The following is a 17,703-nucleotide window of genomic DNA, read 5'->3' as shown; positions in this document are numbered from 1 at the left end:
TATTTTTCAATAAATAGAATTTTTTTTTTTTATTGGAATTGACTGTCTGACTTGACTACTGATGTTATTAATGCTGACTTGACTACTGATGTTATTAATGCTACTTCTGTGAATTTTTATAAAGTTTAAAACTTAAAATATGGAAATAATCTAACTATCTTGGCAATAATGTTGGAGCTGTCCAAGTATAATTTATACATTCACGGATTTATCGGGTACATATTTTTAGGAGTTTCCTATTTACTATTTTATCCGTTAAAACAGAATTCAATAAACTCTCGCTTACCTATTAAAACGTCACAAAATCCAAATATTAAAAAGCTATATAAAATGTAATCCATCATAAACGACAATAATCACATTTTTTAAAACTCAACTGAATAATTACTGGAAATAATATTTTCAGTAATAATTACTGGAAATCTAAAAACAAACATTTAATGTTTTAAAACCTTCTTGTTGTAGATATATTAAAGTTATAACAGTTTCACATTTAAACTCTATATTGTTTATTTTTTTGAATCAAAAATATATTTGATGAATTGGCATTCAGTTTTTAAATATTGCTAGTAATAATTAATATACAAATAAATTATTTAAATCAGTTTGCATAGTAATATTTGGAATATGAAAGTCTACATTATCAATAATATATTTTTATAACGCTTTGACAGAGTACATACGAAATTGCTGAGATCAGCATAACCAGTGTATATACAATTTTTAAACTTAAGAAGTGAAGCTTTCGCTTTTTTTGTCAGAGCTTTTTTTTTCACACTTATAAATAAATATTTTAGAAATAAGGGAAACAATCGATTAAATGGATGCATCTATTAAATGGGCTTATTCAATAACTTCATTTAAAAAATATTTTCTATGTAAATAGACTCGTTAAAGATGAAATTTAGAATGGGAAAGTTAATTATCATTGCCCTAACTCATCAACAAATTGAAGGAATTTTACACGACACTCTCATTTCTAAACCTTTAAAAAGTCCAATAGAAAATTAAAAAAAATTTAATTTAATTTTCTTTTGCAGATTCAAGAGCTGATTGTTCAATAGCATTGACTGAATCAATCGATACACAAATTTCAAAGTGCATTTCAAGCTTAAATTCAACACTAGAAGAATTTTTCAACATCATGTGACAAAGAATAACGGTGATTCTACATTAAACTTGCTTATTTTACAACAGCAGATAAATATACTAACAAGTAAATATTTAAATTTTAGCTGTTCGTCTTCTACTTTAACGGGTTCATTTTTTTAGTTTTCATTCAATCCTACAATAACAATATCCAAATCAGTTCAGATAGTTCTTCTTAAAGCCAAATCAGTTTAGATTGTTTTTTTTAAAGTTCTTCAAGCATTAGAACCAACGGCTCTAATGCTTAAAGAACATCCTGAAAACTAAGAGTAGATTTAAAAAAGTGAACTATAGTGTTTTTATCAGTCAGCAAATTATCAAAGAATTTCAGAATGAAAACGAGGTCAAAGAAAAGACACAAAAAGTTAAAAATAAAAAAAAGATTTATTTAAATAATCTTGTTTAAAAAATCTTCATGACATCATTCAAAATTTTATTTTTGTTCTGATTTTTGATTTATAGTAATTGAATACTAATATAACTGATAAAAAAAAAAATTTAATAACGGTGCTAAATAAACTTCTAAGTTACGCCAAAATTATTCTTTAAAGTAAACGAGTTATAACTTATATGGGGTTACATATAAATAATAACTCATATAAAAGAACCTTCTTCAATGATTAACAGGTTGCGCAATTCACTTTTGTTTCAGAAATCCTCTTTTCATTGGATTCTTGAAAAAGTCCAACATTTTGTTGTGTGTTTTTTTTTGTGATTAGTTGGAGTCATTTTTTATAAATTGACTTTGATTTTTTCTTGCACCTTTTTACTGCTTCAAAAAGGGTAAGTACAGATTTTGTTAAAAGATCGAAGAAATTTTTGGCGATTATGTGCTGAGTGCCAAGCCACAGTATTGCATTTAATGCATTCTTTCTCAAATGTTTTGTAATAAAGTCAAACGTTTTGTAAAAATTGTAGCCTTTAAAGTGTATTTATTCAAGGAAACTAATTTTTGCAAATACACTGACTAATAAAAAATTTTTTATCCTCCGTCATTTCAGCCTATCTTTATTTGTCTTTATCTTTATCTTTGATAAATTAATCAAAGCTCATTAGCAAGCGATGGCTCCATTCCTTACATGGTTTACAATTTTCCTCAACATGAAAATAGCTTTTCTAAAAAATCTTTATACATACCAATAACTTCAAATTCAGTAGAAAGGTATGAAAGATTGGGTGTAGTTTTTGGAGTACTTTAACATTTGTGTCATGATATTTTAGAATTTCTTTTTTAATCAAACTTCAAAATAACTTATATTTGCTTTCTATTTTCTAATATCATATCGTTTATATAATAATGGAGCAAAATAAAATGAGAGCAGGTGCGCTACGACAACGGGATAATTTATTTCCAGGCCCTAATGACTTAGGTATCACTTTAAATACTTGCTAAATATAAAAAAGTATATGCAATCATATTTACAATGATATTATATAGATAGCATTAACATTTTAGAGCTTCTAGATTTAATTATGCCCCAGGGCCCAGAGCTAGATTGGAACGACCCTGTAAAAATTTTTTTTGAAAATCACAAATTTAAAGTGAATAACAAAAATAATAAATAAATAAAATATATAATCAAAAGTTTAATTAGATATAAATATTGCAAACATGATATGAATTAGATAAAACTTTAAGAGTGTAAACAAAAAAAAACAGTATGTAATAGTTTTCATAGTACATGCTATTGTTATTAAACGAACAAACAGAAATTAAAATTTCAAAAAATTAAATTGAATAAAAAGATATAACTATTTTAAGATTGTAAGTCGACTAAATTGACCTTTAATCGATTAGTAGGAAATCCATAATCGATTAAATTGACTATTCAATTTTTCGAAGTCGACTAGTCAACTTATATCATATATATATATATATATATATATATATATATATATATATATATATATATATATATATATATATTTATATATATATATATATATATATATATATATATATATATATATATATATATATATATGATATAAGTTATATCATATATATATATATCATATAACATCTCATTATTTTTGAAAAGTGAAAGTAAAAAAGAAAAATGTACACTGATTATGATTATGACGTGGTAAAAACTGATCAACGCACAAGATTGGATTCACTTAATAATTTTTATAAAAAAAAATAAATTTTTTACAACATTGTTAAATTTTTTACAGCATTGTTAAGGTCTTTTCAATTATTTGATTGCATTTTCTTCACATTTCTATCTAGCATATTTGCAGAGTTACTGAAGTTAAATGCAACAAATGTTGCAGAAATACAACTCAGACCCTAAACTGTCTTTATCGGCAGAGATTTTTAGATTTCTCTATATCCAACAGTTTACCAAGATTTTAGAGTGATGGTGTCTCCGTTATAACTGGATCAAATACTGGTGTCTTCACACAACTAAAGCAGAAGTTACGTTGGCTAGTTGTATAGCATTGCTTAAATCATCGTCTTGAACTGACTGTAAGTGATACAAGAAAGAGCGCGTTGCGGTAAACCATTTAAAATGCATCACTTATGCACTATATGCTCTTTACAGCACTCATTCATTAAAAAACAAGAGATTTCAGCTATCTTTTCATTTCGAACTGTAAATGGCGTTTTGCACAACTTTAAAGCTTAACATTTGCATTTCAAAAATGCATCAATTGATTCAACTTAGAAATCAAAGGAGAGAGCCTAACTTAGAGGTCTTGCATAGAAACTTGATAGCGTGTCATTTTTTAAAAACCTTGCATTAATTTAAAATATATTTGGAAAAAATTTTAAAATGTTACACTTGGAAAAGCAATTCACATTGTTCACGTCTCTTATCTATTTTCGAAGTGAGAAAACTTAGAATAGGTCCCAAGGTTTCTGAGGTCAAACTGACCATTGAAAATGGTATTTTTTAAGATGTGAATATATCGAAAGGCGAAAATCAACCTATAAATAATCAAGCCTTCAATCAGAAACTGGTAAGTTTTTAAGTCACGCATAAAATCTATTGATAAAAAATAAGTTTTAAGTCACGCAAAAAATATTGATAAAAAATACATCTTATCCCAATTAGAGCAAACTTTTGCATGCTGACTTTTTCTTAACAAAAAAAAAAGTTTCTTAACACAAAAAACTCCACCCCTATGAAAAAGAAAAATGTCGATATCATATAAATATAATTAAAAACAAACAAACAATATCTGTAAGAATGTATCAATAGCCATGCATCTGATTTTTGATAAAACTTAAAATCAAATTTAAAAATGAAATCAACAATCCTATTGTAAAAGTAAAGTATTTCATTTTGATTTATAAAAGGTCTTTTAAATCTTTTAAAAACAATACAAAAAAAAGCAACAATGATAAAAAAGCAGAAAGAAAATGTAAAAGTACAATACAACAACAAAAATTTGATATTACTTTAATAATTATAGCCTCTTGTTAAAAAATATTGTTTAAAAAAAATTGTAAAAAAAGTTTTATTTCAAAAAATCAACTTTTCATTGATGTTAAAACGTACGAAAGATGTTAAAACGTACGACGATCTTTCTTTGGGCAATTTTATTTTTTTCATAAAAGTATGAGTAACCAAAAAATCAAATATTTGTGGATTTTTTACTTTGTGTTTTGCGGTTTGTTTTTTCAAGGTAAGTTTTACTAGTGTCACTACTTTAAAAAAATAACTATTTTCAGGTTAAATGGAACACTGTCATGATTTCCATTTTTTGACATTTAAACGCTATTCATAAACAACAGTTTTTTTACTTGAGAAAAAATACCCAGCCGCTGAAAAGAAAACTCTTGAATATTTACATATATTTGGAATAAAATATAAAATTGTTATATTAAAAAATTCGCTAACAATACAAACAATATTAAAACCATAGCAATTATTTCAAAGCCTGATTTTGGAAGGTACGACATTTGTCTTGTCATTGACTTATTTTAAAACTTTTAAACATAAACGTGCATACCCACATAAACACCTTTTACTAAATGTGAAACACTTTCAGATCTTGGCGATAAGACAAGTTGTGACTTTTTCTTGCCCTGGTTATCTATATTTATATTGAAATATTAATTGTATTTATATATTTATAGAGCAAAACATGAAAGCAATAAATATATCTGTAACATTATAAAAAAAAAAAAATTTACATAAATAATTTTTTCATGATATTCGTAATACTGAGTTAAAGTACTAGCTAAGTAAATAATGATCATAATTATCAATATAATATTTTTCGGTAAGAAAAAAAAAACAAATATTTTTTTATAAAACTTTTTAGTAAAGGCCATTTATAAAAATAGTTCCAACGAAATGAGAAATGATTGACCGTTGTATCTTTAAGTATTTTTTCAGTTCTCCTAAAAAGAAACATAAAAACATAAAAAAACTGTGAAAAAAAAAAATTTCTTGAAACTTTTAAATTCAAGATTTCCAAAACACATTGCGGTATTTTAAAATATTTTAATATTGAAACTTATACAACGCATAATAAATTGTGGATGAAAAGCATCGAGTTGACGAAAAATTAGAGATCAGACAAGTTGGTTAGAGTAGTTGAATCTGGATGGATTTCATAATCCAAAAAACTATGACATGTTTTTTTTTAACGGTTGCTTCTGTAGACATTAAATTTGAATTTTTGTCCCCTGCCTGAGCCAAAAAAATCTGAATGGTTTTAGGCTATGGAATTTAATTTTAACAGAGAAAATACCCATTGTAACTATATTTTTACATTACTCCATTCTCTACCAAAGCATTACTCATTACAACCTAGGCCCGGCCCGATACTTAACCTGGCATGGAGTTCAAGTAGCCAACTAAAATTTACATTTTAGGCCGAGCGTAAATAGGTTATTTTTTATTTCCAGGAAATTGCTTTTTGTTTGCAATAATTTTCTAGAATGTTAAATTTTTACATTTGAAAATATAGTTATATAGTTAAATGGGGTATCGATGTTTAAATATATATTTCATGATTTGGTTTTTAATTACAACGATTAGAAAATGAATTTATTTATATTAAAAAAAAGTTTTGTTTATTTTATTTTTTTATAATTTTTTTGATAGACTTTTTATAATAATTTACGTCTTTTGGCAAAATTAATGTTGTATTTTATTAAAAAGTACAAAAATTTTTAAGTGCAAAAAGAATTTTCATATAAATAAAGAAAATAAATTTAAATGTAAAACATTTAAATGAAAATCAGCCTAATAATTATTAGATTAAGCAAAACAATTTGTTCAGCATGGTGTTAAATATTTTCGAAATAAAAATTAGAAATTAGCAGAAAAATTTAAGCATTTAAAATTAGTTCGAAATAAAATTATAAAAAAATAAAAAAGTTTCCAGAAGGAGCGTTTTTGGGACCTTTTGAGTCAACTTTGATAAAACAAGTTGTGAAACTTGTCAACTTTAAAAAAACACTTTTTCCTAAAGCAACTGAACATAAGTTTAGGAAAAAATAATTTTGTCAATTTCTTTTAAACTTGTGCAAAGTTAGATTTTGTAGAGAGCATCTAGAAGTTCAGAATTGCTATTTAACATTATTTTGAAATTGCAGAATAAGAACTTTATCATAAGGCCATTGAATACAAATAATAATTATAAATCAAGATTAATTTTTATAATTAGTAATTGTGAATAAAGATTAATTCAATTGCTAAATCAGTTAAGCTCAGTTAAGTTAATATTGATCTGTTTCAGATCAAATTTTTTGATTTTATCTATTATTCCTGGTTTTTAGTTTTTCATTATTTTTTGGTTTTTAGCATTTCATGTACAAATAAGCTCTCTTTATTTACGAGTGAAAGGTCTTTTACTATCAGATATATGGTTGTAAATACATCATAGCAATACCATATGGTTGTAAAAACATCATAGCAAAATAGTTTTCAGAGAAGCATAACAGTGTTGAAAGAAGGCTTTAAAACTGTTATTAAATTTTCTTAAATAGAAGATTTTTAAATTTAATTGTATGGCTTCCATTTTTATCATATCTTATAACCAGGTTGAGAAAAAAATAGAAGCATAAACATTTTTTTATCAAAAGTTTTTGAAAACAATTATATTAGTGTTTTTGAAATTCCTAACTTTTATAAAAATAGATATATAATAAATATATTATAGTTTGCCATTAATGAAAGCATTAAGGGCTGTCCATTAACTATGTCAAAACTTTTCGGAGATTTTTACTTCTTTTCCTCTTCTTGTCAAGAGACCCTTATATGGGTCTGAAGTATAATATATTATGTAATTATAATGTATATATGTATATATATAAATATATATATATATATATATATATAATAATTATAATGTATTATATATATATAATAATTATAATGTATTACATATATATATATTGAAATTATTATTTTATTATAATTTAGTTCATTTGTACCCAGAAAATGGTTTTATGGTTAACCTTGAAAATTATCAGCCCAGTAATCGTCATCATGAAAGTAATACTAATCAGCAATTAATAATATCATTAGATAAATGGGCATTGCTAAATGGATGGCGAAAAAAGCATTCAACAAAAGGTGTTTTTGTTGAAGGGTTTCACATTAAAAATGAATCAACATTTTATGCCTCAAGACCAGGGTTATATTTTGCATCTTTACAAATTCACTTTCAAAAGCCTGTATCTGGTGCCTTTTTCATGACAAAGATATCAGTGACAGCAAATTCTCAAACAAAGTGCTATATAACTGAAGACTTTAATCAAAATTATACAAAAACTCTTTATTCTAACTGGGTTGTTTTAATAGATGAAGCAGCTAGTATTCAAGTGCATATTTTTTCTTCAGTATATATAAGTATTTTGTCAAAATCAAGTTTCACTATGCAATTTATTTGTTCATATCCACACTCGTTAGGTTTTCTAGCATCACCAAAACAGATGGAACTTTTACCTGGAGCTGAAAAACAATTGTTAGTAAATTGGAAAACTAATATTGATGTTGGAAATGTTTTTTCTAAATCAACAGGAAACTTTATAGTACCAATCGATGGCTTTTATTTAATCAGTCTTAATCTTGTTCTGGTCAATGCAAGTGGTGAGATGAATGTTTACTTTAGTGATTGTTATGCCTCTGAAGATATTTTATACCATTCACATTCATACAGTAATATTTCAAAGACTATTCCATTTGCATTGGTTAAAAAATATTTTTCTAAAACAAAATTGACACTTAAAGTGACTGTTGAAAATGGAGGAATTGTTTCGTCGAAATCCCAGTACTCCATATTTTTTATTGAAAGCCTTACATGGAATCCTCTACATGACCACTTTTATTTTTTTTTTAATTTAATGAATGAAGAAGTAGTAAAGAATACAGGTGAGCTTGTAAAGATTACTAGTTGGAACATCAACACAAATTTTGTATACTTTAATGGTGCTTTTCAAATTGCATCTACAGGATATTACTTTGTCAGCCTAAAGCTGGTTATGTTTATTAACGAAACAGCAACAATAAAAGTTGGCTTTTCTTTAAATGGTGAAGAAAAGTCTTCAATTTCTATTAATACATCATCAAGCTCTAACATAATATCTGTTGCCAATGTATTATTCATTATGCAAAAAGAATCTTTGTTGTGTCACATTGAAACATCATCTAGCCTAACAATTTTACCTTTAAGTTCTCTAACAATTTTTAGAATTCCATTTCCGCTTAGTAACTCCTTATATATTAATAATGCTGGGAACAGTAGTCTTCAAAAAATTAGTCACCAAAGGTATATACAATTTAAAAAAGCACTTGTTGGACACCATACAAAAGTTGTTTTGAGTACAGACATGCTTAGTTTAAAAGTTACTCAAGATGGTATTTTTTATATTGTTATAAATTTTTTTAGTGAAAAAATACAAGAAAAGAAATTCAATTTTAGTTTGGTTTACAAAAGAAATGCATTACAACAGAATATCTGGAAATGTGTTCATGAAGATTTATCTTCATGTTTTTTACCTCTTGTTTTGCTACTTAAAACATCTGATTCACTTTCTATTCTTCAAGAGTGCATGTCACCTTTTTACTGTTTAGAAAATGAAATTAGTATTCTTTTTGAAATACAGTATTTAAATATTTTTGAGGACTCTGTTGGGGTATCTCTTGCAAATGAAAAAAATGATGCATTAGAAAAAAACAAAGACCTTATGCTTACTTTTAAAGAGCCTAAGATCCAAAGATCAGTATTTTTTTCAAAAAGTATTTCTTTGCACAAAGATAAAATACAGGTTATTCATCCTGGTGTTTATAGCATTACTGTAGTTTTTAATATTGATGCTAGTGTTGTTTTTGATTTTATGGAAATAACTTTAGAGTTACATTTACATTCTGGTTCTAAATTAAAAAAGTATTATTCATACCAAGCAAACGCAAATTCTAAATTTTTAACAGTTTCAATTGTAAAAATATATTACTTAAACCAATATGATTGTTTGCAATTCTTTATAAAACATAATTTGAATAACATAAATGTAGTCAAAGAACATTACGCTGTGTCAGTTTTTATGCTTACTAATAAACAATCCCAGCTCGCTACCGCTGTGATCTCTCCGACTTTTGCCAAATCTACTGGTGACATTATTTTTACTATTCCAAAATATAGCAAGCCCAGTCAGTTTGTTAATTTTTTATATGATTTTGTTGCTTTGAAAACATTTGTTGCTGTTACATCAGTTGTGTTTCATTTGAAACTAGAGTCATTAAATAATTTTGCTGAACAATTTGTTGAGGTTTATATGTCTAAAAAAGGTCAAAAACTGTTTCCTCATTTTAGTGCAACCAAAAGATTATTTACTTGGTCACCCCAAGTAACATTGCAATTCTCAGGGGTTCTACTTTTTCACTTTGGTGATATTATTCAAATCAACTTTAAAGTTTCAGATGGTTTAAGGTTTGAAGTTTTGGATGGAACTTCTGTTATGTTTGGGATTTTGGATGGGATCTCCGAAAGTGTTAAGTATGCAAGTTATTTTGGATTTTCCAACTTTTTTCTCCCAGAAACTGCACCAATCAATGCTTCAAGTGGTAAAAAATTAATAATTATAAATTTATAAAAATACATATGAACCAGATTTTTGCATAGTTTATAATTTAATTTCCAAAACTTTTTTGTTCTCTTCAAACCAGTTTTTTATAGACTTTTATTTTTTAGTTGTTGGTAAACCAGGTATCTATGTAATTATGTTGAAAATTTCATCACAAATCAATAAAAATACTAGTCAACTTTTAAACTTTAATAATCTTCATGATAAGATTAGTAAAATATGGGATGTGACACAAATAATACTTGCAACAATGAGCAATAAAACAAACGAACTGATACAATTTGTTTGCATTTATTGTGATAATATTGAAATAATGTTTTTGGCTAATCTTGAAAGTGAGGAGAACATAATAGCATCGATAAATGCATCAATGTTTCATTTAAATATTTATGCTGCTTATCATGGGAATGAGTTGAAAAATTTTGAAAGTTTTAACTTCCAAAACAATATGTTGTATTGTAATGTAAAAGCAAAGTTTCATGCTGTGTATGGATTTGAATATCGAGCATATTTTCAAGGAAGATATTTACTTATTGCAAACTTATTTACTAATGAAAACAGGTATAAATATCTTAAAGATTTTAAAAAATGACATCATCTTTTAAAAATGACATCGCCTTTTAAAAGTGATATCATCTTTCAAAAATGACATCATCTTTGATCATCATTCAAAAATAACATCATCTTTGGTCATCTTAAGATTATAAGATGACTTAAGATAAATAAAAGTTTTATGACTTATTTGTTATTTATTTTATTTGTTTAGATTTTTTTTGATATTATAATTTACTTTTTATCTAATTTTTTTTATTACCTAAAAGCGAGTTTTAAATCATTTTTTGAATAACAGCTCAGTTATTCTGGTAATAGATGGCAGATTGGATGATGGAGAGGTTTTTACAACAACTATGATAAAAGAAAACTTGTTTATTCATCAATTCAATAAGCATGTTTTCTTAAATTTGCATCAATTTATGGAATTTTACATTGTATGCACCAAAGAAAGTGAGATAAATTTGCTTAAACAAAGCAATATTGCAGTATATAGAGATGGCAAGTGCTTTATTTTTATTAAAAGTTAATTGGATTTTCATAATGTTTCTTATTAAAAGTTTTTTTTTTTTTTAGGAATTTTGTTTGAGTTGTTTAATACAAACATACCTGTTATATATGTCCAACCTAGCAATGAAAACAATTTTTCCCCACTGGTAAAACACTACCAATGTAAAGCTTATGGAAAAGATTTAAACTACAGATGGAACAAAATTTTAATTGTAAATGAATTTTGAAAATGAAAATTGCTTTTTGTAATATTTATGTTTAAAAAAAAAGTTCACAGAAATAAAATAAAAATATAAATTAATTTTTATTTTTTTCTGTGAACAGAAATGCATGTGAATATTTATTTATCAAACAGATTTTATTCTAAATTATTTTACTTATAGTATTTTTTATTCAGAATTCTGGTCATCAAGTTTTAAATGTATCTAACTCTAGTATGTTAACATTAAGCAGACCATCTGATTCTGGTCATTACTTTTGCACTGCTTCTTCTCAAGGCTACGAGATTGATTCTAGTATTGCCACTTTTTTATTACAAGGTAAGACATATGTTAAAAATATCTTTTTAAAATGATACAAGTCAAGGGGGAGTTTCAATTTAATTAGAATAGTTTTTTGAGTGTTTATTTGAGAGAGCCATTGTGCATGAGACATGTTTCAAATTTTTAGGTAACCTAACTGTAAAACAGCTAAAAATAACCATTTAACCCTAAAACCCTATTAGGTTAACAAATAATCCTATATTAATTGGACTTCAGCAATATGTTAGACATCTGTTGTTTCAATTTTACAAAAGACCAGAGATGTTTTTAAAAATAGCAAATTATGCTTTGGGGGCATCCATAAAGTACGTATGAAGTAAAACCACTGATTTTGGTCCCCATCCTCCTGGTAAACACCTGTATGTTTTACTCCCCTCCTGCGTATGTATGCATTATTTATTACAAAATCAATCTGCCTCTTCCCCAAGTTCTTCTTTTGTTTTGGTTATTTTAATTCATAGAAGTATATAAAAATAAGAATTCTTTCATTTTTAGTTTTTTTTTGTTGGAAATTTTTAAAGTTAAATTGCAATAATTAAAAAATTTATGTATGTTTATGTATGAGTTTAGATATGTGCAAGTCAAATATTAAATTTGGGTATAAAGATGTTCCACGTTGTAATAATTTAACAGAATGTATTAGCAATGGAAAATCATACTATTGTCTCTGTAAGAATGGATACTATGGTGATGGATTTAACTGCAAAGGTTTGTGTTTTCATCAGTAGTATATACAGTTGTAATTCTTGTAATTTAAGCTCCTATAAATCCAAAGATTATTGTTGAAAAAAATTGTTTTATTAATTCAAATCCCTTTAGGGTTTAATATTTAGGATTGAAATCCTATAATTTGAAAACTCTCGAATTCAAATATACTTTGGCACCCCTTGAGAATTTGAATTACACAAGTTTAACTGTACAAAAATGACAAAAAAAAGAAAAGCATTTTAAATAAATATTAACACATAATAATACAACATAATAATTAAGATAAAAACAGAAAGTAAAAATTAATTTATTTAAATTCTAAATGAAATAATTAAAAGATACCTGGCAAAACGAATCTTTCACTTAAATTTTAGATAAAATACTTAAAAAACTGCAAAAATATTTATATAAATTATCAAATAAAATAAATGCATTAAAAATTACAAAACAAAATTTAAATTTTAAATAAGATAATTAAAAAAACAACAGCAAAATGAAAATTTAATTTAATTCTAGATTAAAAATTTATACATATAGATGTTTTTACAATTTTTCATTTGATGAACAAAAAAGATTTGTTGCAATTTAAAAAAAGCACTTTTATTTTTTGGCAAGCGCTTTATTTCATTTTTTGGCAAAATCAAACTTGTTATAAAACTTAGAAATTTGGAAAAGAAAGAAAATTCCAACCAACTCACATGCCTTGGCACCATCAAATGCTCCCATGGTGATATCAAATAAATCTATTGTTTTTTTTATCCAAACTTCTTTATCATTAAATAATAGGGATTTATGTGCTTGACAAATAAAAGATTTGTGCTTGTTAATGATGGTAATATACTGTTCAGCAAAGCAAATAGAGTCAATAAGAAGCTTCTTGTTTATAGAAGGATAAAAGTCAACTTCTTTTTCGTTCTTTGCTGAGTTTATGAGACTATGGATTATTTAAAAAAGTTAGATTTATGATGTTTCAATGTGAGAAACAGTTGGAAGATTTTGTATTGATTTTTCTGAAAACATTTTGATTTTTTAGTATAATTAATCCTCCCTTATTAATATGATCTTTTATTGTTGGATTGTTGTTGAATTTGTTTTTATTGTTGGAATTTTTATAATAAGCTGTATTAGTGTTTGTCATCTTGTATTTCATCTTTAGATGTAAATAAAAGATGACAAAGTTTCTATAAGTTTGATGTCTTATCTGCATATGTGTAAGTATATTTCAATTTTTAAATAGAGGAAACGTCATTTTTTAATTTATTTTGGAAGTTGCATTGGATCTTTCTAAACTGGATGTTTTAAATTATTTCAAATAAATTGTTATCAAATGCACACATATCTTTAATCTTCTGAGGGCAATGCAATGTGTTGATGCCATAAAGTATAAAGTTTTCTTTGATATTATCATTATCATTAGTTTTGGTCATACCATCAGGTTGTTGTTCATGTAGAAAAAAGCTTTCCATCTCATTATTTTGATCAATATTTCAAGATAAAGTATTTTACTATTTTTTTTTTGTTTTTTTTTCTTTGTTATTCTCCTCCCCAAGGTCGAGAAGGCCACTACAGATGAGGAGGCTACTTAATAGTGGTTATAAACCTCTCTTAACTCTATAACCCCTAAATACGAACCTTGACGAACAAGGCCGCTGCGTGGAGAAGCAAGATGACCGCGGTACTACCAGGGATGTGGTGGGGATCGAACTCGGAACCTCTCACTTATGAAGCGAGCGCTTTACCACTACACCATTACTGCATCTACCTATGAAGCGAGTGCTTTACCACTACGCCACTACCGCATATGGTACTTAAATCACCATTAAAAAAAATGCTTCTTTTAATGGTACATTAAGTTTCATGCCATGTGAAAATTATTCAGCCATATTATTTAAAATCATTTAAATCATTAAAAAGGATTTTACTAACGTATTTTGATACCAATTAAATAAACTCTCATTTGACGTGAAAATTGACTTTAGATGGTGTTGCAATGCAAATTTGTATTTTTTAAATATTTTTTAATTTAATGATTTAAAAGAAATATGGCTGAATGATTGCCGAATGGCAAGAAACTTAAAGTACCATAATAAAGTCGTTTTTTTTTCATTTAAATATTTTAATACATTTTGATCTATTTTAGATCAAAACTCTCTCTCTCTCTCTCTCTCTCTCTCTCTCTCTCTCTATATATATATATATATATATATATATATATATATATATATATATATATATATATATATATATATATATATATATATATATATATATATACTTATATATATTTATAAAAATATATATATATCTATGTATGCATGTATATATATATACAGAGAGAGACAAAAAAATTGAGCACAGTGTTACCAGGGATATGCTGGGAATTGTTATTGAAAAATTTCCCTTACTAATTGATTGCTCTAACACTACCGCATATACAACACTACCTACGCAACTACCGCTATACTTTATATATATATATATATATATATATATATATATATATATATATATATATATATATATATATATATAAACATAAACATACTGTGTTTATCTCTAAATAGTCAGTTTAAAAAAATATTACTTAAATATGCATAAAAAAACAAAACTTAATAGCAATAAGTAAATAAAATAAAGTAGAATAAGAAAAACAGCAAAAAACATTCAAAAAACATTTTAAATAAAAAAAACTTACAAGGTTATTTGATTTAAAAAAATTTTAAGTTTAAATTTTTAATAATGTTAAAGTTGAAGTTTCCTGAATTGTTATTATGGTTTTTTTTTGTGTACCTTTCATTTCTTTGTGTTCTTTCCATTTCTTGTGTACCTTCCATTTCTTTGTGTACTTTCCATTTCTTTGCATAACTTTCATTTCTTGTGTACTTTCCATTTTTTATAATTTATATTTTTGAAAAGTATTATTATAAAAGACCAATTGATAATTTTTATCAAATGAAAAAACATAGCGCTTGTTAAAAAAAGGTTTAAAACAGAAACAAAAAGAAGAGGGTTGTCTAAATAAGAGGTAACCTAAAGAATGAAATCCAAAGAACAAAGAAGAATGGTATCAAAAGAACAACAATATCAACATAGCCTAATATTAATGATAAGTTTGACCTTGCTGGAAAAAAATGGTGCAAAATTTAATTATTCTAAACAGAAGAAAATTTGTATATGCAATTTTGAATCCCTAGACAATTCCATGTTCACTTAGTTTGTTGCAAAAGTGTACTCCTGTACAACTTCTTTGTGAGTACTCCTTAGTTATATTTTTAAACTGTCAAAATCATCTCACAAAGCTTGCGCATCAAGTTGTTCTTATTGATTTAGCATTTGGACTTTAAATACTTTACTTATTTCTAGAAAATGAATATATTTTACGAGTTTTTTTAAGGGTTTAAAAAAAGAAATTCTTTTTTCAAAATATTTGAAAAAAATTTACATTTTTTGAAGAAACTGAAAATATTTCAATATAATTTTTCTAGCTAAAACTTATATTTTTTCAAATGAAATTTAAAAATTTTTTTGATTTTGAAACAATTATGTTTGAAAACCAGAAAGATAAAAAAAAAATAAAAAAAAAGTAAAGTGTACTTTGAGAAAATTTAGGGATGTTCTATATTTTCATTGTATACTATACAATCCACTAGCTGAAATTCTATTTTTTATACTGTTTACTACTACTTTTTTTTTTAGATATTGATGAGTGCATGCAAGAAAATATTTGTGGAAAAAATTCAGTTTGTAAAAATTTTAATGGAACATTTTCTTGCTTAAGCAAAATTGATGTTGAATCCATGAGTGGATCAAATAGTTTTATCAATGGATCAAATGAATTAAATAACACATCAAATGAACTTACAAATGGTTCTAAAACGTTAATAAATGGATCAAATTTTCATGGTAAGTGAATTATTTTGTATATATTTAAAGGTTATGATAATTATGATATAAATTTAAAACAAGTTCACAATTCTTCTTAAAGATTTAAAAATAACTAATAGAAAATAATTTCAGATTATTTAAATAAATTTAAATTGTTAAAAATAAATTATTAGGTCAATCCTTGAGAGTTTAACCAAAATTGATATTATTACAACTTAGATACTTGGTTGATGTTATTACAACTTAGATACTTACTTGATGTTATTACAACTTAGTTACTTGCTTGATGTTATTACAACTTAGATACTTGCTTGATGTTATTACAACTTAGATATTTGCTTGATGTTATTACAACTTAGATACTTGCTTGATGTTATTACAACTTAGATATTTGCTTGATGTTATTACAACTTAGATACTTGCTTGATGTTATTACAACTTAGATATTTGCTTGATATTATTACAACTTAGATACTTGCTTGATGTTATTATAACTCAGATACTTTGTTAATGTTGTTACATGTTAAAGCATCAATCAACTTTGTTGCATTTTTGTCAATTGATACTTTTCATAAAGACAATTCAATTTGTTTATAAACATTATAAAAACAAATCTGAAATTATTAGACCTGATAAGTTAAATATGACATTAATTATTATTATTGTTAATATTGTTATTATTATTATGGTGATGATGATGACAATGATTAGTAAGTGACCAGGACCCTGGCCCTGGCCCGGCTAAAAATGAGATTTTTTGCTTTAGATGTAAAATTTTTATGAAGATTGTTATTTTAGATAAGAAACATTACAGGAGCATAGATTTGTGGTACCCTTAAAGTTACTTGAAATTATGCAGTTAGAAAGAAATAATTTAATAATCTTAAAAACTTTATATAAAAAAACAGAATGAAGACTAATTGTAGGATAGTTAGAGAGATCAAAGTGTAATTTAGACTTTTGAAAAATTGGAACCACTTAATTAGCATTTTTTAAACGTTTAGCATTTAAGCTAAATTAAAAGAGTTCTGGAGAACACTTTTTTAAGGCTATGATGGAAATCTTGTCTGGAGCAAAAACCGTAGAAGTATTTATTTGAGAGTTAACTTTAGCATTGAAAGCCATAGTGATTTTGATGTTTAACAATCGGTTAATCTGTTTAACTGGCAGGAAAAGTGTGGCCATAAGCTTCAAGAGTCAAGTTAGAGTAACATTTCTTTGCAAAAAAACTCTGCCTTATTCTGGGGAGAAGTAGAAAGATCAGACCCATGAATTAGAGATAAAATGATAGACTTACTTTAGTTA

General features: G+C 25.7%; 2 protein-coding genes across 4 annotated transcripts in view; one reads left to right on the top strand and one right to left on the bottom strand.

The window, feature by feature from the left end:
* LOC100212257 (uncharacterized) overlaps positions 1-507 on the bottom strand; it is a 54,112-nt gene extending 53,605 nt beyond the window's left edge. Inside the window, exon 1 of the mRNA XM_065810425.1 lies at positions 287-507. Coding sequence (XP_065666497.1) covers positions 287-344 — 58 coding nt within the window. The 5' untranslated portion in view covers positions 345-507. The remainder of the gene's footprint in view (positions 1-286) is intronic.
* Positions 508-712: 205 nt separating this feature from the next.
* Positions 713-17,703, top strand: part of LOC105846586 (uncharacterized) — a 39,445-nt gene continuing 22,454 nt past the window's right edge. Inside the window, exons 1-8 of one of the 3 annotated variants that reach the window (XM_065810423.1) lie at positions 713-1,216; positions 7,539-10,181; positions 10,309-10,762; positions 11,052-11,254; positions 11,330-11,475; positions 11,661-11,802; positions 12,376-12,513; positions 16,210-16,416. In XM_065810423.1, the coding sequence (XP_065666495.1) occupies positions 7,565-10,181; positions 10,309-10,762; positions 11,052-11,254; positions 11,330-11,475; positions 11,661-11,802; positions 12,376-12,513; positions 16,210-16,416 (3,907 nt within the window). In that variant the 5' untranslated portion in view covers positions 713-1,216; positions 7,539-7,564. Of the gene's footprint in view, positions 1,217-4,531; positions 4,786-5,861; positions 5,999-7,538; positions 10,182-10,308; positions 10,763-11,051; positions 11,255-11,329; positions 11,476-11,660; positions 11,803-12,375; positions 12,514-16,209; positions 16,417-17,703 lie in introns of those variants that run through there. The other 2 variants (XM_065810421.1, XM_065810422.1) reach the window with 2 other exon arrangements.

This window comes from Hydra vulgaris, chromosome 11, assembly GCF_038396675.1.
Source record: "Hydra vulgaris chromosome 11, alternate assembly HydraT2T_AEP".
NCBI classification, from domain to species: domain Eukaryota; kingdom Metazoa; phylum Cnidaria; class Hydrozoa; order Anthoathecata; family Hydridae; genus Hydra; species Hydra vulgaris.
Note: the sequence above shows the minus strand (reverse complement) of the source record. Positions and strands in the feature narration are given on the sequence as shown.